The sequence below is a fragment of the Loxodonta africana genome, chromosome 7 (assembly GCF_030014295.1).
Source record: "Loxodonta africana isolate mLoxAfr1 chromosome 7, mLoxAfr1.hap2, whole genome shotgun sequence".
NCBI lineage: Eukaryota > Metazoa > Chordata > Mammalia > Proboscidea > Elephantidae > Loxodonta > Loxodonta africana.
In genome coordinates, this window is record NC_087348.1 from 64,804,015 (window position 1) to 64,826,083 (window position 22,069).

The 22,069-nt window shown below is 38.0% G+C and overlaps 1 protein-coding gene across 2 annotated transcripts in view; it reads right to left on the reverse strand.

Annotated features, from left to right (window-relative positions):
- The window catches only part of GTF2H1 (general transcription factor IIH subunit 1), a 35,792-nt gene that overhangs the window by 13,403 nt on the left and 320 nt on the right, over positions 1-22,069 (reverse strand). The window contains exons 2-9 of one of the 2 annotated variants that reach the window (XM_003411981.4): positions 13,565-13,723; positions 10,304-10,496; positions 9,490-9,655; positions 8,678-8,771; positions 6,770-6,919; positions 6,539-6,618; positions 1,817-1,947; positions 1,621-1,708 (exon numbers count right to left, since the gene is read on the reverse strand). In XM_003411981.4, coding sequence (XP_003412029.1) covers positions 1,621-1,708; positions 1,817-1,947; positions 6,539-6,618; positions 6,770-6,919; positions 8,678-8,771; positions 9,490-9,655; positions 10,304-10,496; positions 13,565-13,718 — 1,056 coding nt within the window. In that variant the 5' untranslated portion in view covers positions 13,719-13,723. The remainder of the gene's footprint in view (positions 1-1,620; positions 1,709-1,816; positions 1,948-6,538; positions 6,619-6,769; positions 6,920-8,677; positions 8,772-9,489; positions 9,656-10,303; positions 10,497-13,564; positions 13,724-22,069) is intronic. The other variant, XM_023550802.2, reaches the window with a different exon arrangement.

Here is a 22,069-nt window from a genome sequence, read left to right on the forward strand (position 1 = left end):
AATACCTCATCCTCTACACAGCTAAGAAATTCACCTAATCGATTTTCAAATGCAGCTACCGAAGCTAAGATCAAAACATTTATGCTACTAAATATTATCTCAAAAGAGATGAATTTGAAAGCTCGGTATTTTAAATTGCCCCTATTTCAAGAATCTGAATGGTTCCCTTATAGTATAGGAACAAATCGAACTTTCTCAACATGATATTCAAAAGTAACACACCGATCAGTCCTCCTTTGGCTAGACTCAACGTTACACGTTTTTTCCTCAACACTATACCTCACCCAACTTCAAAGCATACTGATGTCTTCACTGCCTTTCCCATATGTCACTCTCATTTCTATTCCGTTGTTACCTTACCTAAGCTATGACCTCACTCAAGCTCCCGTAATAATCCAAACCCTAAACTTCTGCCAAGACCTAGAGTTAGGTCACCTGACTTTCATGCTTAACTGAACACTCTGTAGGTGCAAGGACCCTGCCATTATCCTGACTCTAATTCTATAAAATCCTTTGTAGAACACATAGCAGTCAACTATTGACTTGAAAGAATATCCAGGGCTAGCATTTACTCTTCAATATTATGAAAATTTACACAGAGAAACAATGATCTTTGGTAACTCTTTTGTTACCAAGAATGAAGGGCACTTAGTGCAGCAGTACTGAAAAGAAAGCATCACTGCCTAGATTTCTTTTTTTTTTAAAAAGATTTCTTCTATAACATCTCTCTACAACTTACACTAAAATGTTTTACTCTTTTTAGTTCAAAAACTTACTAGTTTTGTTAAAGATACCACATGCTTATAAAGATATTAAATTACTGAAATATATGAAATACAAAGTATAAGACTCCCCCATAATCCCCTTACCAAACGATAACCATTTAGCATATTCTTTAAAGGACTTGTAAAATTTATGAACTTTTTTTTCCAACATGTGAAATTACATCATACAGTCTGTTTTGTGAACTCTTTTTGATTCAATTTATTGTTAAATCTTTTTTAAGTCATTAATGGCTGCACCAAAGTCCATGGAATGGATATTAGGATGTTTCCTATTTCTAATATTATAATGAATATGTGTATCTAAATCTGTGCACATATCCTTAAATGTCTAGGAGAGGAACACTGCTGGATCAAAGAGCATAAACATTTAAATTTTTGATACGTATCGTCAAACTGCCCTCTAAGATTTTATCGTAATTTGCTTTTACACTGGGAGAAAGGTGGGAAGCTTAAAAATATATAAATTAATGACAGGTTTAACATGAGGGACAAATTGCTTTCTTTTTAAATCATACACATGAAACTTAAGTTTTTCCTTCTGTCGTACTACCTTTGTTATATAATCTTCCCCGGAAAAACCAAAACTGTGTCAATTTTTGCGTTTTTGCACATGTGAAGGGAAAAAAAAAAGAAATGGTTAACAGACTGAGTCCATGGCAATCCAAAGCTGAGGAAGAACTCGTCATAACGCTCTACTTTTAATCCAAACACTTAATACCTTGGTCAAAAGAATTGGGTCACATGCAATAATTAAGAGTTAACATAAAGTACTCGCAGCTATATAAGGTATCTGGAGAAACCTGAGTCCTAAATGGTCCAGATTTTTTGCTCATACCCTTTTGACTGCTGGCTGAAAGCAGTCTGCATCTCTGGAATTCCCATCCACGCTGCTGGGCTCACTGTTTTGTTCATTTTGTGCTTCTCTTAAAACAAAGGTGAAAAAAAATTAACATTAAAAAAACCAAAACGAGAACAACACAATTCCATTTGGCTATCTTGAAAAGCCCAGAGCCTTTGTATGTATACTTAACTGTTTCCTGAGACCTGCTGCCAGGACCATGGCACTATGGTGGTTAAACCTCTTGATGATGGCAGCATTACTATTCTCCTTTATGGATTTAGAAGAATTAGAAGTAGATGGCACAGAGGAAATGCCATAGCCCTATGAAAAACAATTCAGTACATTAAAAATCAAAACGAGGTTCTGATTTTCTTGTCTATTCCAACAGACATGGTTACTTGGAAGGATTTGCTGAAGAGATTAACAATTTTTATAAGCATTACTAAATACTTATAGGAGAACATTTAAAAATACATAAATGACACTGTACATGTAAAAAATTAGGAAACATCATTTACTCCTTTAAGTATTAGGAAAAAAAAATCTTAACTTTAAACTCTGTACTTTTTTTAAAGAGTAGTTGTTTAACAAAGAGTCCCTGATGGAGCGGGAGAAAAGTATGGGGCAGAACTCAAATTCCTGTAAAAAGACCAGACTTAATGATCTGAGGGAGACTGGAGGAACCCCTGAAGCCATGGCCACCAGACGCTGTTAACCAAGAACTAAAACCATTCCAGAAGCCCACTCTTCTGGCAAAGATTAGACTAGGCCATAAAACATAAAATAATCATCATGAGGAGTGTACTTCTTAGTTCAAGCAGATACATGAGACCAAATGGGTGGCTCCTATCTAGAGGCAGGATGAGAAGGCAGGAAAGGACAGGAGCTGGCTGGATGGACACCGGAAACCTGGGGCGGAAAGGGGGGAGTGTGCCGTCACATCATGGGAATTGCAACTAGTGTCACATAGCAATATGTGTATAAATTTTTGTATGAGAAGTTAACTTGAGCTGTAAATTTTTACCTAAAGCACAATTAAAAAAAAAAAAGAAATCTCAGTTAAAAAAAAGAAAAAAACAGTATTTGTTGATCTAGTTAGTAAACCATTAAATGAAGGAACAGGATATAGTAAAAAGCAAAACAAAACAAAAACAAACAAACATGGACTTTGGAGTCAAAAAGATATGGATTCAAATTCTGGCTTTATCACTTTTTTCTAACATAAGCTTGTTGGTAGTTCCGACTCATGGCGACCCTTTGTGTTACAGAGTAGAACTGCTCCATAGGGTTTTCTTGGTTGTAATCCTAATGGAAGTAGATCACCAGGCCTATTTTCTGCAGCACCCTTGGGTGGGACTGAACTGCCAACCTTTAGGTTAGCAGTTGAGCACAAACCGTTTGCACCACCGAGGGACCTTAATAAAAGTCTAGGCAAGCTAATCAACTTGTCCAAGTTCTACAAAATGAGATCCTGAAGAATTCCATGAGGTACTTTTCAAACAAGTATTGAAAGCGTATTATGTGTTAGGCGCTATACATGTAAAGTTGATAATACCCTACCCGATAGGAGCCTAAATACTAGTTAGTGGGAAGCTGGGCTCTAAACCAGTAAATGCAGCTACGTGTTATAGGTAACTCTGAGAGAGGAAGTGGTCGATTCTACCTAAGGAGAGGAGGTGGGTTAGGACAAGCTTTACGGAGTGCCATAAGATGGTGCTTGCAAGGCAGACATGGGGGATACAGTATTTCAGGGGGAGGAAACTGTTTAAGCAAAGGTATGGAAGCAAGTTAGTGTGTATTTATGTCATGGGATTATATGTTTTTCAGTACAGCTGGAATGAAAGGTGGGTCAGGGATTAGTAAGATATTAGAGATAAGAGATCATAGAGAGACTCACATGGGATTCATTCGTCAGGTAATTACTGAGTTCCTAATATATGCCATGTACTGGAGATATACCAGTAAGCAAGAAAAGAGCTTGCCTCACAGGGCTTACACTGTATTAAGGGGACACTTTTTACTGGTAATTGTTAAGTAAAACAATTTTAGAAAAGATCTTTTTTGAAAGAGATCAATTTTATAAAGAAAATAAGACAGTGACATGATGGGGTAACTGGACTGGAGAGCAGCTACATTCAATAGCGTTTAGGGAAGGTCTCTTCTCAGAAACATTAAAGCAGATGTCTCAGAGATGGGTAGTAGCTAATTAGTGGAAGAGTGCAGAAGGAACACTATCTGCAAGGACTCTGAGGTAGAAGAAACTTGGCATGGAACTGAAAGGCGGCCATTGTGGTCTCAAATACACCCAATAAGTGAAAGTGGCCCAACTTGAGGTAGCAGCAAGAAAGGGCCTGATTAAGCAGAGCCTTTAGGGGCTTGGATTGTATTCTAAGTTCAGTAAGAAGCTACTGAATAGTTTTACACAGGAGAACAGTATGATCTGATTTATATTATAACTTACTGCTAGGGGAGAATGAGCTATAGGGAACAAGAGTGAAGGCAGGAAGATCACTTAGGAGGCTAACATAAGCAATCAAGCCAAAGTTGGTGATAAATTAAAATCAAAAGGGTATGTCTGCGGAGCTAGAAATATACAGAACAGATGTAGATGACTTGTTGATAAACTGGATGTTGGAGGTAAAAGAAGGGGAGGATCACAGAGACTTCGGAGTTTTTTGGCTTCAGCAACTGAGTCCATGGTAATGCTTTGTACTGTGATAGCAAAGACCCAGGGAGAAACAGGTTTATGAGGATGGGAATCAAATGTTCCTTTTTGGACATGTTAAGATTAGATGTCTGAAACACTTAAGTGGAAATTTCAAGCAGACAAGCTGGATATAGGATTTCTGATATATCCTGTGGTTAAAATAAAAAAAACCAAACCCGTGGTCGTCAAGTTGCTTCCAACTCACAGCAACCCTACAGGACAGAGTAGAACCACCTGTAAATCTTTAAGGAAGCAGACTGCCACATCTTTCTCCCTTGGAACGGCTGGTGGAGTTGAACTGCCAACCTTTTGGTTAGCGGTGGAGTGCTTAACCACTGCACCATCAGGGCTCCTTCAGGGGTTAAGACAGACCAGGGTTATTGCGGAGTCACTGTTACATGATATTTAAAGCACTGGCATGGACAGAATGTATTCAGAAGGGGCCAGAGACCATATTCTGGGACACTTACATTTAGAGGTTTACAGGGAAAGAAGAAAACGTGGATCAATCAATACTTCTAATACGGAACCGTTTACATAAATGTTAGTACACCCACACGATAAAATACTATGTAGGTATTAAAAAATGTAGATAATAATAGTTCACAGCTATTACTCATTAAGCACTTACTATCTAACAGGCTCTTTTGACTCTGGTAGCAATCCTATAAGGCCAATACTATTATATCCTGATTTTATAAGAAAGCTGGCTTAGAAAGGTTAAAAAATGGCAGAGTCTAAGCCAGATAGTTTGATTTTAAAGCCTACTTCCTCAACAACTATGCTATATTTAGCTGGGACTGATACTGATAACAAGCAAAAGTGAAAAAGAAAGTTAACAAAAATGCATGTACAATATGCCAGCATTTTTATTTAAAAAAACAAACAAAAATTTCCAGCACGCTAAGCGTCACATTAAGCTTTGTCTTCTTAGGATGATTAGGAAGGCATGTTTGTCATGTGCTGAGGTTCACCAAGGACATGACTAAAATTCATAAAGGATAATGACTCATCTAAGTGCCAGGGATTATTTTCTGTTAATTTATAATCAGATTGTAGCACAAAATTTTAACATTGGTTTTCTCAGTTGGTGAGAACATGTGCCAAAATAAGGTGGGAAAGAAATGAACAAAGACAGTGCGAGCATGTTTATATGGTCAGCAGGAAAGAAGCAAAAAGAAGGGCAAGAAAATGAATTAGAGAGTGAAGGGAAAAACTGAGGAAGTTGGGTCCCAGGGCTAGCAGATTGAGGCAGGAATGGAATTAGCCCTGATTAGAAGGAGCCACCTGCATCTCTGTGACTAGATAAATTTGTAGGTCCAGACATGATGCTAAGGTAGCTCATCCTGGATGGTCTAGTTGCTGAAACATACTGGGGTTAGGTAGGATAAGGGTCACAAGGGCACTCAAGGTTTGGCAAATAGTGGGCAATGAACAAGTGCTTCCTTCTCCTTGTCTCTTAATACTTATCAACATTTCCTTAGGTTAAATGTTAGCTAGAGCATCAAGCTGGACTCATCACCAAGTAGTCTTCATTATTACCTAGAGAAATACTGATGGGGAGGTAGAAAATTGTTTTTAAGAATGTTTTAAGCAACTCATACAGGAATTTCAGTTCTTGAAGGCAATTTTAAAAGCACATAGTGCTACTTAAAAGCATTTTTGATAAATGACTCCAAATAACAGTGTCTTCCTTGTTCTGCATTCTCCCAAGTGTAACATTTGCATTTAGGACAATTTCATAACTATAAAACTTTTCAAGAAGACCAGACTTTATGGTCTGACTGAGACTAGAAGGACCCGGGGAGGTCATGGTCCTCAGACCCTCTGTTAGCCCAAGACTGGACCATTCCTGAAGTCAACTCTTCAGATAGGTAATGGGCTGGACTATAATGATACTGATGAGGAGTGAGCTTCTTGGCTCAAGTAGACCCATAAGACTGTGTGGGCAGCTCCTGTCTGGTGGGTAGATGAGAGGGCAGAGGGGGACAGAAGCTGGCTGAATGGACACGGGGAATACAGGGTAGAGAGAAGTGTGCTGTCTCATTAGGGAGAGAGCAACTAGGAGTACATAGCAAGATGTGTGTACGTTTTTGTATGAGACACTGACTTGATGAGTAAACTTTCACTTAAAACACAATAAAAAAAAAAGTTTTGAAGATTAGAAAAGGACTGTATTCTCTGATAAATCCTTTCACTGCTTACCTCATCTAATGGTTTATCTTCCAAAGCCGTCAAATCTAGTAGTGGGTTTTTCACTCCTAATGAAACCATTGTTTTTAACCCTAGAAAAATCAACATAACAAAAAGTTGACCTAAGTCTTATCTTTTTCGGGAAAAAAAAAAAAAAAAAAATTTCATTAGCAGCTCTAGTGGCTTAAAAAAAAAAAAAAGACTACAGAGCATATAACAAGTGTGTCAGGGATAAAGAATTACCTTTTTCATCTATTTTGGCACATTCTGCAAAGAGGTCCTTAGACCCTGTATTCAGCCGGTCCCTGTGAAAATAATGGGACTGGAAAAATCGTGTCCAGAACTCCTTTTCTGTCATGTTGTGGGGAACATTTTCTGCATATTTCATTTTTACTGTGAAAAAAAGCCAAAAAACATTTAGTCATATATTGAATTTTAATTTCTTAAAACCTCTTAGATACCTGAAATACAAACTAAAAACAAAAATTAGATTATGAATCTGCTCAACTTTACATACTGTGAACTAATATGAAATATAGCTTGAGAGATGAGGTAACATACGTCTATGAATCTTAACAAATCACAAACAAAATGTTATGTTGCATCAAGAGAATTAGGCAAGTAGAAAATCATTTTTAAAAAATACCAAGAATTTTGGAATCGGATAGATCTGAGTTTGCGTGTTTGTTCACCTACACATGGGCCCTCTCAGTCCAAGGCACTGTGTCAGGTGCTGGGGATGTGACGGCTCCAACACTCACTGGACTGTAAGTGCAGCAGTCCAGAAGCTTACTATCTACTGAGCATAACTGGTTAACAGCATAGTTTTCTGAGTCAGAGAGACTGAGTTTAAAATTCTAGCTCAGCCACTGACTATCTGTGCGACCTTGAGCAAATTATTCTCTCTGTACCTTGGTTTCATCATCTGTAAAATGGGCGTAGTAATAGTACCTACCTTCATAGAGCTGTTGTGAGGATTAAATGAGTTAATAACACATAAAGCCCTTAGAACAATGTGTGGCACATAGTAAACACTACATGTCATTGTTGTGTGCCATCAAGTCGCTTTGACTCATAAACCCAAAACCAAACCCGTTACCGCTGAGTCAATTCCGACTCATAGATTTGACTCAGAGCAAGAGTTTTCTAGGTTGTAATCTTTATGGGAGCAGATCATCAGGTCTTTTCTCCCGTGGAGCCACTGGGTGGCTTTGAACTGCTGACCCTTTTGGTTAGCAGCTGAATGCTTAACCACTGTGCTATCTAAAAAAAAAACAAAAAAACAACCATTGCCATCCAGTCAATTCTGACTCAAAGCGACCCTGTAGGACAGAGAACTGCCCCGTACGGTTTCCAAGGAGCGCCTAGTAGATTGAAACTGCCAACCTTTTGATTAACAGCTGTAGCTCTTAACCACTACACCACCAGGGTTTCCACTGTGATGGCAGGGCTCCTTAAATACCACACAATCGTTTCTTATTGTTATCAGACATATATATGTAAAAAATTACAGTACAATGTGATAACTTACTGAGGCAAACACAAGGCACTGTCTGCCTGAGGAACTCAGGAATTTATAGAGGTGGCAATGAGGCAATGTTTGAGCTGAGTTCCGAGGGACAGATGTTTCCTAAGGACTAAAGCTGCCTAAGTAAGGAAGTGGGAAGAGGAAACAGCATATAGCTTAAGAGAGCACTGTATGGTCAGAAGAAAGAATGAAGCAGGGTTGGCTGTACATCATAAATCACTAGGGCTGGGATCAAGGAATCTGAATTTTTAGGATGGTTTTTGCATGGGGAATGATTTGTGGGTTAGGTCACTCTGGAGGCAGCATGAAGGATGATATGTGCTGGTGCTGCAGACAGACTCTTTTACTGATGCCTCTGGAGATGTCATCTCTCTCATATGTGTTGAGGGCTAAAATTTAAGAACCACTAATGCAAAGACTGGCAGTCATCACACCAATTAATTGATGATAGGACATAAATTATCTACTATTTACCATGTTTATCAGGCAGTGATTAATGTACTTTACACGTATTATGGCACTTAAACAGGAATAAAGGGGAAGTTTTTTATTTTTCATTGATATATATTCAGAACTCACCCAAACAAACACTTTAACTATCTGGAAGAACTGATTCTTCTTACCTGCTGGGTAAGTCCGAAATATGGACTCAATGATATCAGATGTTAAATTATATCTCAGGCCATTACAGCCATCTGTTTGAGGCCGGACATCAGCCTAAAATAAAGACCACATAATAGTAAGAACATTGGGGGAAGATGTCTAATTCTCAGTTAGACACTGGTGAAATACAGACTTTCTGAGTGAACTGCACCGACAGAGTAAATCCTTCACCTTCACTTCTGACATACAGATAAGGCTCAAGGAGGCATGGCCGGGTTTCACGCAGTCTTAGTGACCTATACAATCAGCCTCCCTCAAAGTCCAACATTTAAGTGTGGGCGAAGGCAGATAGCTAGTGAAGCTTGAACATAAAACTTGGGTAGTTACCAGAACCACCATCAACCTTGGTTACTGAATAGTTAAAGTAACATTATCTAACCAACTGGTTTCTTTAGGAGAGGCCTTAGTAATTCAATTCACTACAGAGCACCCAGAAAGATACCATAAAAAATTGGTACTCAAATTTTGAGTAAATTCTGCCCTGCATCTGTTGGAGTGTAGACTAGTTAAATCCCATTTTCTAATTCCATATGTAAACTATTCCCAATTTTGCTATCAAATATATTTTATAAATCTTACATTTTCTATAATGATCATTATGCATTAAAAAAATACTGTATATATTTTTAAAATATTTTAGAATACAATGGATACTGAACTTTCAGATAATTTAAGGAAATGTTAAAGCTTTACAACGGAACTGGCATTGTTAACACATATGTATCAGTTTTCAATCTTTCCATCCTTTCAGAAATCTAGAAGGGTCACATACCAGAAACGCTGCAGAAATTCCAACATCCTGCTTATGATTGGATATGGAAGAGCTATCTGTTGCATTCACATTTAAACGATTGGCCCAGAATTCCTCAGCACTGATCACTTGACTGACAACAAGGTCTTTATAAAGCTGAAACAAAACAGGATCTTCTTGCAGCATTCTGGTGGTAGAATATATTGAATATAATTAAACTTCTGGAATAAAACACCATTCAAGTAACATTTTTAAAAGAAAAACTTCAACGATATGAAACACGTTTTTATTTTGTTATGATTGAACCAAAACCAAAAAACCCACTGCTGTCGAGCAGATTCTGACTCATAGCGACCCCACAGGACAGAGAAGAACTGCCCCCTTAGGAATTCCAAGGAGCAGCGGGTAGATTCAAACTGCTAACCGTTTGGTTAGTGGCCAAGCTCTTAACCACTATACCACCAGGGCTCCTCATAATGAAAGAAAAGATATATAAAAGTGCCCTGAAAAGTTGTCATACAAATGGCAAGACAGCAACAAATGTTTAACCTCTAGAAGCCAAACATCTTACATATACTTCTAACAGAATTTTCAAAACCTCTGGAGGTTGATACAGATGAGGAACATAAGGCTTAAAGTGATGAAATAACCTGCCCATAGCCGCAGAGCTAGTAAGATGCTGAAGCTGAGAACCAAACACAGAGGTAATGACACCAAAGTCAGTATTTTCCTACATTACACTATTGTAGTGCAGGTAGTGAGAAGTAACAAGATAGTCATTACTCTATTAAGAGGCCTAGTGTCTCTCTAAAAGACAATTCTTTTCCTCCTTCACCTGTTTTTCTCTTCCAGTTCTTTATTTGCTTTCCTCTTGAATTTGGGCAGCAACTGCTGAAGAAGGTCCTTTACTGCATCTCGCTCTTTCACTGCTGTGCTTTCATTGGAAAAATGGAAGTTAGTTGTGTCCCCTGCGTGCAGGACCAGCTGAAGTTGAATTTTAGCTTTTCCTTCTGGACTGATTTTCTGGCCTAAAAAGAAGCACACCACTAATTAGATCAGGACATGCTGTGAAAATTGCCATACAATAGGTTACTTCTCTTCTCAAGAAGAGGTAGGATTCCTTTGGGCTTTAGCTGTCCTGTTCCAATCTTGACGTATCTACAGAGATAAATGGGTTATAATCCCGTACAACCAGAGCATGGCTAAAGGAATTCATTGCAATCACCCTGCTTCCTTCCTCAGTATCCTTTTTGTGTGGTTCTTCTCACATGCTGCTTCTACCTCCAGATACTAATGAGTTTTTGCTTCCATTCAATGGGGGCAGGCCTTTTTAAAGCTTTCTAAAACACAACTAGGAGTCCTGAATCCATCCTGGACAGACTGCCTCCAATCGATATCATTTTGGAAAAAAAAAAAAAAAAGATTTTGCATGATTTCAAAAACTTGTACAACACAAGCCTACGGCTTACTTATTAACTGCAAAGGGAATTATGTAATCTTGTATTAGAGCTATCTGGTGGCACCCCTTTAACCAAGTGATCAAACTTAGCCTCATTAAAAGTGGGACAACCTGACAGTATACGTTTTCTGAGGTGATACATTAAGAGGTAAACATCACGACCTATGATATATTCTTGCCCAAAATGTTTAACCTGAATATAATCAAGTCTTTGGGCCTGACTTTCAAGTTTACAAGAAATACAGGTATACAGGAATAAATTAAGCAAAACCCTAAGGAGACAAACAGACACACTCAGAATGTGATATTCTATAAGCCTATACTCAAAGAGACAAAGGAAACAACCACATACATGAACTTAGATTTTGGATACTGGTCTCAAAACGGAACACCTCACAGCTATAAAAAACATTATCGGTCAACTAGGGAAATGTAACAATGGTCTGGATATTCATTATTAAATTTCCTTGGTGCGATGATATTCTAAACAAAAGTGTACACATACACAGTGAGAGCACACACAATAGAGCAAACAAGAGAAGATGTTAATAGGAGTAGTATCTAGGTGGGATTCATTATTTAGGTATTAATGTTTTGGTTTTTTTTTTTTTTGTAGCTTTGAAGATTTTCCCAATAAAAAATTAGAAATGGGAATGTTAAAATATACCCATCTAATGAAGAACTTGGATTCTTAAGGACTGAGCCTCATGGCAACAGTAGTGCTTCTCTTCTTCATGAAGAACAGGTTTTGTCTCATTGGATGGATGAGTAATGGTAGTATGTATATGCTAACTAGGGCTCTCAGCTCAGCCCTGAATGACCCACTAAACCGTAAATATACAGCAACTTTGCAAATGAAGATGATGCTTCCAGACCAACAGTTTGGATGAAATACCTTACTGCTAAATGCAGCAATACGAAGGAATTCACACTGCTAGTCAGCACCTTCCATTGTACCATTCCTCCAAAACAGACTATTACTCCTTCCTATGCACTTTTTCTTAATCACTGCTTTTAACCTTACTTAGCTCCTGCCTCTGAGAAGCCTCCTTCTGAAACTTTCTGACTAGCTAACTTTAGCTATGATAAGAAATAATGCTGATTTTCACTTTAGTAACATATTACTGGTAACTTTCAATGGCTTCTTTCAGAAATGGGCATTCTTTCCAATATTAAACTTAAAATGAAAACCAATCTGAAGTAGATCTACATTTGGATCATCTGTTCCCTTCCTGACAGCTGAGATTTGTTGAGAGACGGCAGACAGACACATTCTGTACTGCACTGTGGGTCTCACAATTAGTGAGTGCTCTGCAAAGCTGCTGGGCTAGCTTCTCGTTCAAGAGAAATGCTAATACTGGCAGCTCCTGATTTATGAGTTTATTATAGCACAAATGTTAGTCCGTGAGACTATTATCAGAAACTTGATGCACTTTTCCACAGAAACAAAATTTTAAAAGAAGATATTATTACCAAGATAGTGGATAAAAGACCAAATGGTTTATGTAGTAAAGAACTATGATGAATTTTAAACAGTAATTACTTGGAGACCTTGGTCATTTCCAGCAGCAAAGTAGAGGTAAGTCCTTGGGACTAGGGCAGCTGTTCACTCATACATAAAGGACATTTGTAAACTGAGCACTTGTAAGTTGAGGGTTGTCTGTTTTTGGAAGTGTCATGTTTCTCGAAACCTAAACAAGATTTTATCTAGGAGAAAATATTACATGCAGGAAAATAAACGAATCCATGTTAATGGTCAGTTAAGACACCACAATTTGCCAAGGGCTTGATTGACTAGTCTACCCTCAGTCTCTTCTATTCAAGAAAAAAAAAAAAAGGTGAATTGCAGAAATTCCTTTCAGAGGAATTTCTAAGTATCTAAATCCCAGGATTCACCAGGTATTTTTAAACCAAATCATTATCGAGCCACAAAGTGGCACATCCTCTGGGTAATAAATTCAAAGCTCATCTTGCAAATTTGGAAAGCGAAAGGTTTTTGATTTTAACCCTTCACACTTGAAAAAACTGGGGGAGAAAAAAAAATTATAAAATATTATGTTCCGTATTTCTCCCATCTATATCTGGTATAAAGTTGAGTCTATCATTTCAACAAATGATGACCACATAACCAGAGATTAATTAGACAACCTGCTTAAATGGTACAATTTTATTGAAGGGCAATCTGGCATCTACTAACATTTAAATGCATGAACCCTTGGAACCAGTTCATTGGAGAGATGCATCCTATACATACAAGTTCAGAAGATATTAAGTGCACAGATCTGTGCTGTAGCACTGTTTGCAGTAACAAAATTCTGGAAACTTCCTAAATGTTCTTCAACAGATGACTGGGTTAAATACATGATTGCACATCCATTCAGCTGAGTGTTAAGATACTCATAAAATAAGGCATATGTGATCTATATGTGAAATAGATCTATATTTGTAAAGCTGTACAAGCTCCATTATTAACTGAAAAGTAAAAAGAACAGTATATACTCTATAATCCCACTTTGTAATTATTTCTATACGGTTTGATTTTTTTGATGCTATTAAAAAAAAAAACCAGTTATACAATCTTTTTATAAAATTACTAGCAAATATGACATACATCAGACTTTTGTATAGCTGACTTACATTTAATATCTGCATACATATGGCTGATTGTAAATCTATCTTTGCCTTCAGGTGCCCAAGCAATTCTTTCTGCCATGAGGTACAGTGCTCCATCTTGCTTCTTTTGACGCACTTTCTTTACAATCAGTAAAACTTCCTCAGATGAAGTTGCCATGATGGCTAGAAGGTGCCGACAGAGAAAGAAAAAAGAAAAAAAGGCTCCTTCAGACTTGGTGTTAATAAGCTACTCAAGTTACATATACAGGTAGGGGCTGGAAGAGATTAGATAGTGTCATCAATACTATGGCAAGAAGTCACGTCAATTAGGGTTAGATTTGTTGACTCTTAGGGTCCCTTCCAAATCCAAAACCTCAACTGTAAGAAATTAACAAGAGGAGGAGAAGGGAGAGAGTCTCTTTCCTCATTCAAAGTTGAAGTTGTATGGCATTATTCTTTTAAAACCAAACTTCATTTTCCTCCTACCATAGGTATGAATTTACACTTACGTAACACCTGGCAGTTTTTCAAACTATTTTCAAAATACGCTTTTATTTTTCTCAATTATTTAAATATTAAATACACGATTGACAACAAATACGCAGTCTTTATATGTAGAATTGTAGAACTTAAAAATTACACAGGAATGTAGCAAGGTGTACATAAGCTTTTGTGTGAGAGACTGACTCGATTTGTAAGCTTTCACTTAAAAAAAAATTTTTTTTTTTCACTTAGAGCACAGTAAAAAAAATTACACAGGAACCTACTGAATAATCAGTTCGAATGTGTTTCAAATGAAATAACTTAGGGCCAGAGCCATTCCCAAAGCTAAGGCCACACCCTGACTTCTGTTCTCAGTTTCCTGTTTGTCTGAAAATGTTGTCAGGTGCTGTCAAGTGAATTTCAACTCATATTGACTCCACATGACAGAGCAGAACTGCCCCACACAGTTTCCTAGGCCATAATCTTTACAGGAACAGATCACCAGTTCTCCTCCAGAGCCGCTGGCTGGGTGGGCTCGATTAAATCTGTACAGAGTCAAGGAGTCGAGGGACTGTTAAAAAAAAAAACGAATGTCTGCCAATAGTGATTTCTGCTCTTAAGGAGCTCCCAGTCTAGTTAGCAGTGTGCATGTGTGCACGCGCGCATGTTGTGTCTACAAAGTAGAATGTGAGACAGAAAATGTTTTGAATTACGACTCAGAGGCAATTTCTTCACATGGAAGCCTCATTGAAGACTTTTTTTTAATAAAAAGAAATTGTGGTATAATCAACAAACCAACAAAATGGACTCTTAGGTGTTCAGTTTGATACGTTCTGACAACTGCATACACCCATGGAACCACTATCCAAAATAAGATATAGGACACTTCCATCACCCTCGTGCCCCTTTCTAGTCAATTCTCACTTCCCACACTCCAGCAATTAAAGTAGCCCCCTTCCACCAGTGGTTTCACTTTCTGCAGTTTCAGTTACCTGCGGTCAACTTCGGTTCAAAAATGTTAAATGAGTACGTAGCATAAAATCTCACACTGTCATTTGCGTAACTTTATTACAGTAAAAAAAAAAAAAAATTGTTATAATCGTTCTATTTTATTGTTGTTAATCTCTTACTGTACCTAATCTATAAATTTAACTTTACCACATGTACGTACGTACATGACAAATCATAGTATATATAGGGTTTGGAACTATCCAAGGTTTCAGGCATCCATGGGAGGTCTTGGAACTTATCCCCTGCAGATAAGGGTAACTACTGCATTTCCTAATTTCTAACACCACAGATTATTTTTTTGTCCATTCTAGCATTTCACATACATGGAATCATACAGTATGTAACTCTTTTGTGTCTGGCTTTTGATTTGTTTTTGAGATTCACCATATTGCTGCATGTATCATTTCATTCTTTTTATACATATTAGTTATGAATTGGGTCTTGAAGACCAGAGAAGACTTTGGCAGAAAAAGTAAAGGGAGCAGTTTCAGGAAAAGACTTGAAGACTGTTATTGCTGTGGGGTAGAAATGATTCAAAGGGTTTTTAAGGCTGTGACCTTTTAGAAGCAGCTTGCCAGGCCTGTCTTCTGAGGAGCCCCAGGGTGAGTGTGGCTAGCAGTCACGCACTTAACCGTTTACGTCACCCAGGGGAAATGGTAAATATTCTGCTCTGGCTGCAGCATAAGGTTCATGATAGGGGTCAGTGGGGTCTGAAGTTGATGGTTATGATGGAGCCAGAGAGTGGAAGAGAATGCCACCCTATGCCATAGACAACGGAGGGCTTCTAAAGGGTTTTGAATAGGAGAGTGATTTATATCTTAGGAAATTAATCTGAGGGCAGTATGAAACTGAAGAGAAGAACCATAAGGGGTCCAAGGCAGGCTGGTGGCAGTGAGAATGGAGGGGAAGGGACAAAAAGGACTACTAAGGAAGCAGGATCAACAGACATTGCAAATGGTGAAGGAGGTGTCAAGGCTGCTTGTACATAACACACTTCTAAGCCTTACTGATATGAGTACAGTAGTGCCCTTTATAGAAATAAATAAGAAGGAAGAACAAGTTTGAAAGTGAAGACAAGAAATTCCACTTTGGACATGATGAGTGTGAGGTGCTGCTGAGTCATTCAGGTGATGTTCTGAATTACATTGGCATTTGTAAATGCTGGCACGGGGCACAACAAGACAAATGCTTTTAACTAACGCCAGTAACAGAGACAGATTTAAAAAACACTTGTATAATCCCACAACCCTAAAATCAATTTTCTTCATTTTAACTGTGTTTACCTTCCTGTACCCACCTTACAACTGTGATCACAGGATACATCCAAGTCAATTATCTTGTGTTTTACATTTGCCAATGTAAACATTTTCCCATCCTGTCTCACTAGCTTCATAGTTTTAATATCTATATGCCATACATGAAGCCCTGGTGGTGCAGTGGTTAAGAGCTCAGGCTGCTAACCAAAAGGCTGGCAGTTTGAATCCACCAGCCACCCCTTGGAAACTCCATGGGGCTGTAGTACTACTCTGTCCTATAGTGTCGCTATGAGTTGGAATCAACTCAATGGCATCAAGTTCGGGTTTTGGTTATACCATGTATGATAAACGGTTTAAAATTCTCTCTATATATGTAATACTATCTTTTAATGATTTACTTATTTGATGTCCCCCCCTAAGATTTTCACTAGCATTACTGCTGCTTAAAAAAGTTTGAAAACCACTGTTTTAAAAGTCTATGTAATGACACAAAATGATACACTACTAAGTGATAAAAGCTAGCCAAAGAAGCATATAGTTTGATTCCATATACCTTTTTTAATTGTACTTTAGATGAAAGTTTACAGAACTAGCTTCTTATTAAAGTTAGTATACATGTTGTTTTAGGACATTGGTTAACAACCCCACAACATACCAACTTGACCTTGGGCTCCCTATTACCAGCTTTCCTGTCCCCTCCTGCCTTCTAGTCCTTGCCCCTGGGCTGTACCCCTTTAGTTTGGATGAATCTCAAGAGTGACTTCATTACTGAGCTAAAAGGGTGTCTGGGGGCTATTTTCTCAGGGTTTCTCCAGTCTGTCAGGCCAGTAAGTCTGTTTTTTTTTTTTTTTTTGGGTGAGTTAGACTTTTGTTCTGCATTTTTCTCCAGCTCTATCCAGGACCCTCTATTGTGATCCCTGACAGAGCGGTCAGTGGCGGTAGCTGTGCATCATATAGATGTAATAGACTCAGCCTGGTGGGGCTGTGGTAGTTGTGGTCCACTAGTCCTTTGGACTAATCTTTCCCTTGTATCTTTAGTTTTCTTCATTCTCCGTTGCTCCCGAAGGGGTGAGACCAGTGGTCAATCTTAGACAGCCACTCACATGCTTTTAAGACCCCAGGCGCTACTCACCGAAGTAGATTATAGAACATTTTCTCTATAAACTATGTTGTGCCACTTGAGCTAGATGTTCCCTAAGACCATGGTCCCCATAACCCTAAGTCCAGCAATTCGGTTCCTCAGGGAGTCTGGATGTGTCTATTGAGTTTCCACGGGCTTGGAAAAGTTGTGCTGGCTTCCCCAGTATTGCGTACTGTCTTACCCTCCACCAAAGATATCACTTAAAATCTACGGTCTATTTAGTGTTTTTCTCTCCACCCCCACCCCCGTAACCATCAAAGATTTTTTCTTCTTGGGTGTAAACATTTTCATGAAATGTTTATAGTAAGGTCTCATAAAATATCTGTCCTTTTGTGACTGATTTATTTCACTCAGCATGATGCCCTCCAGATTCATCCATGTTGAGATGCTCTGCAAATTCATCATTGTTCTTTACTGTTGCATAGTACCCCACTGTGTGTATGTACCACAGTTTATTCATCTGTTGATGGGCATCCAGGTTGTTTCCATCTTTTTGCTACTGTGAACAATGCTGCAATGAACATGGGTATGCATTATGTCGACTCGTGATGACTCTTACTTCTCTAGGATATATTCCTTGGAGTGGGATTGCTGGATCATATGGTATTTCTATTTCTAGCTTTCTAAGGAAGCACCAAGTCATTTTCCAAAATGGTTGTATCATTTTGCATTCCCACCAGCAGTGCATATGAATTCCAATCTCCCTGCAGCCTCTCCAACATTTGTCATTTTCTGTTTTTTTGATTCGTGTCAGTAATGCCAGGGTGTGATTCCATATTCTTAAATTTTATAGAAACTGATCTAAAATTTATTAAATGCTTAATATTATGTACCAGGCACTGGGGTAAGCTCTTTATAGGTATTATCTCAGTAAGTCCCAGTTAACAGTTCTATGAAATCGATTTTATTATTAGTTGCATTCTGTAGGTCACAAAACTGGATTTGAGAAATTAAAGACGCTTTTCCAAATCATTAAAGAAGTAGACCTGGGTTAGAATCGGGTCAGTCTGACCCTGAAGTTTCACTATGTTATTTCACAAATATATATGAATGAAAAGATATATACCAAATTTAATAGTGGTTATCTATGGATGATCAGATTGCAGATGATTTGAATGTTCTTTTTACTGTCTGAAATGTCTCTACCAAATACGTATTTTATAATAAAAAAAATACTTAATAAATATGTCTTCCAAAGAGTTTATTCCCTAGCAAACTGAATGTTTACAAGGTAACAAGGAAAAGTGTTACAGGTAATGGGGATAAGAATTAAAACAGTATTCCCTGTTTTCAGTTGTTTGTTTTCAACTTCTGTAATATGCATGTATCATTTATATTATTATTTAGTTTTAAAAGGTTAATTAATATGAACTCTCTAATGTTCATTATAATAAACATGTTAAGTGTTTTAAAAAAATCATCTGCATTATGTAAAATTATACTGCATACTACGCAAACCACATTTTGGGAAATGTGAATTAAAATATAGAAAAGATGGGAAGGGATGGTTTGTGTGAGGGCTTATGCAAAAAATTTTAAGTATGTCCATAAACCCAAAAACCAAACCCACTGCAGTTGAGTCAGTTCTGACTCATAGTGACCCTACAGGACAGAGCAGAACTGCCCCATAGGGTTTCCAAGGAGCGCCTGGTGGATTCGAACTGCCGACCTTTTGGTTAGCAGCCGTTAGCATTTAACCACTACGCCACTAGGGTTTCCAAGTATGTCCACAGCAACAGAAAAAGCAGTCAGCAAGTTTCCACTTAACCAGGCTTTTAAAGAGTGGGCTTACAAGCACGAATTAGCTTTGGAAAAAAAAAATTTTTTTTCTGAGTTAAGAAGACAAGGAAGAAAAAATGAATGAAGACAGAAACTATAAAGTGGAGAATAAATTAGATTGAGAGAACTGACTTAGAGTCAGCTACTTTAAATCAATTTGGGAAAAGCACAACCTCTTACATATTAACGTAAAACCATTCATATTAAAATTCATTTTAAGAGAAGCTTTAATAAATCTCTGGTAAGTTATTGAACACTGGGCATTACTGGTTAACTGTCTCACAGCTAATTTGCTTGGCAAATTTTTCCGGTCAATTTCAAGGGCCAGTTTTTGGGAAGTTTAGTAGAACCAGTGGGGCTGTCCTATAATGGCTTTTGTGACTTCCAGGTCTTTCTTGAAGGGCCCTCTTTGGGTGGCAAACACTTCTTCCTAGTAGAACTCTATAACAGCCACAGAATACTTCATTTATGAAAAATATTCATATAGTTAACATTTAAACAGATCAGCTAGGTGAATACGTAGCTTTACTTAAAAGATTATTTACTTTACAAAATAATCTGCCATGACACCTCTTTAAATGGCAAGATCCTTCAGCGATGGCATTAATTCACCTGCAGTTAAAAATTCATCTGCATGCAGATGAATATATTAATATATGCCCTAGTCTAAGCTTTTCATGATGATCCTCCCTTCCCATGAACTGGGTAACTTTTACTAATTTTTTTCAGTCTACTCTAAGCTTCAGAGTTACTAGGTAAGGTCTCATTTATTCTCTCTCATAGCACTTACCACAACTATAATTATTCAGGTAATTTTTTTTTTTTAATGTTTGTCTCTCCTGAAAGACTATAACTATAAGCCTATAAGCTTCATAAGGGAGGACCCAGGCTGTTCACTGCAATACAGCCCTGAGCATAATGTCTGGCCCATAGGTAGGGTCCAACAAGTATCTGTGACACATTCATCTACTTAAGATCTCTGCTGTTAAAAAATACAATCTTGGTAAGACACAAAGACAAGACATACAAAACCTTTGCACATACCCCCACTGCTAAATGCCAAGAAGCACTATAGCTCTCAATGCATAGATCAGAGCACCATTTCCCACACAGATTCCAATAACTTGCTCCTACTCTTATAAGAAAACAGTGATAGGAAGAATTTGAAACTGCTGAGCAGAAATCTTTGAATTACTACATCTCCGCATTTCCATTATCTACATTCCTTTTTCCAACATATAGAGATAAATGGGAGATGAAAACAAGTGAAGTATAAATTCCTTACCACTCTCTAAAAAGAGATTACTGGAGAGTTGCTACATCTGCCAGATAAAAAACAGAGATTTGGAATTTTGCTTGCCACTGGCAATCCAAAAATGTTTTAACATTTGCTAATACATTCTTAGCAGAAGTAAGATCTCACAAGTATGTAAAGAACGGCTAAAATGTAGTGTTTTATGGCCAGTTACACAGGCAAGGAAGATATGGCATTTTTAATCTGGTATTATAAAGGGCTGATGTGGCAATTTTAGGACTGAGCATCTTTTCAGTTTTCATTTTACAGCAGCGCAGAGAGAGGCAGGAGGAGGAAAATGCGACACAGAGAAGCAAGATAAAAAGGAATGTGCCTATATCCACTAATAAATACTGCATGCTGCTAAGAGTACCTTACTAATATTGAGATGGGCAGTCTGCTGGTAACTAAAGTGGAGAAAGGAGGGACTATCAGATTGGAGCCTGACATTGCCACACTGAAGGCATATCCTGGATAGAAATTTTGATTTGGGAAGAGCACTGATGGCAGGAAAAAAGGCACCAAGACACTTCCTACCACATTAGGTAAGAATAGTGGCCAGAATGCTAGGAAACCTCAAGATACACCAGACAACATTCTGATGGTTGGCTTTAAGACCTGATGATGTATACACCATAAAGGAGAAGATATAACCCTTGAAGGCAGTATACAGAGGAAGCATTTGCAACTGACTGGAGCTGATCTTTTACTTCTTTTAACTGATAATCCTCCCTTTGACTACACCAATCTTCCCAGTATTTTTAAAGATGCCACTCTGCATTTATTTAATTCACATTTCCATCATATCTAATACCACCTAGGAGATACTCAAACTTATTCAGTCAGCAGCACTACTAAAGGTCAGCTGAGTGAAGACGTCAAAAGCCCTCTCTACATTTACTTTTTTTTTTTTTTTAACATTTCCATTGTAATCGTATCTAATATCACCTAGGACAGACTCAAAGTTATTCAATCAGCAGCACTGCTAAAGGTCAGCCTTATATACTGCGGTTCCAGGTTAAGAATTAATGGAGAAATTGTTCACAAGCCTGGATAATGAGAACACTGGTTTAATGGAGTCAATACTTCCTGGAAGATGATTTCAAGCCACCTAGCTTTTGTATGTTTTTTAAATTAGGCCTTCTATTGGGAAAAAGGTAAGTTTATCCCCCATTTTACAATGGGCGTTTAAGAGTCTATCAGATACACATTCATAGCCAATTTGATCCCTGAGAACAGTGGGGAATATATAAGATAATTACGTATTTCCACGTGGCGTTATCTGAGAATCAAATTGGAGATTAACCAAAATTGGGGGGTGTGGATAGGCACATGTCCTATATGGGTGTTAATGTTTTAAAAGCGGTGCGACTGACAGGTGGAGCAAAAGGTGTGCGGACACCAAGGTGAGCGTTCCTCTCTTACAGAAACCGAAAGACCCAACAGCACATGTCCTAACGGGAAGGGCTTCTTTGCCCGGGAGAGGTTTCCACTTCCTTCATTCTCAAGAGCCAAGTCTGATTCTGGTTTTGGGTAATCCTTCGAGTCCCTGATCCCAGTAGACC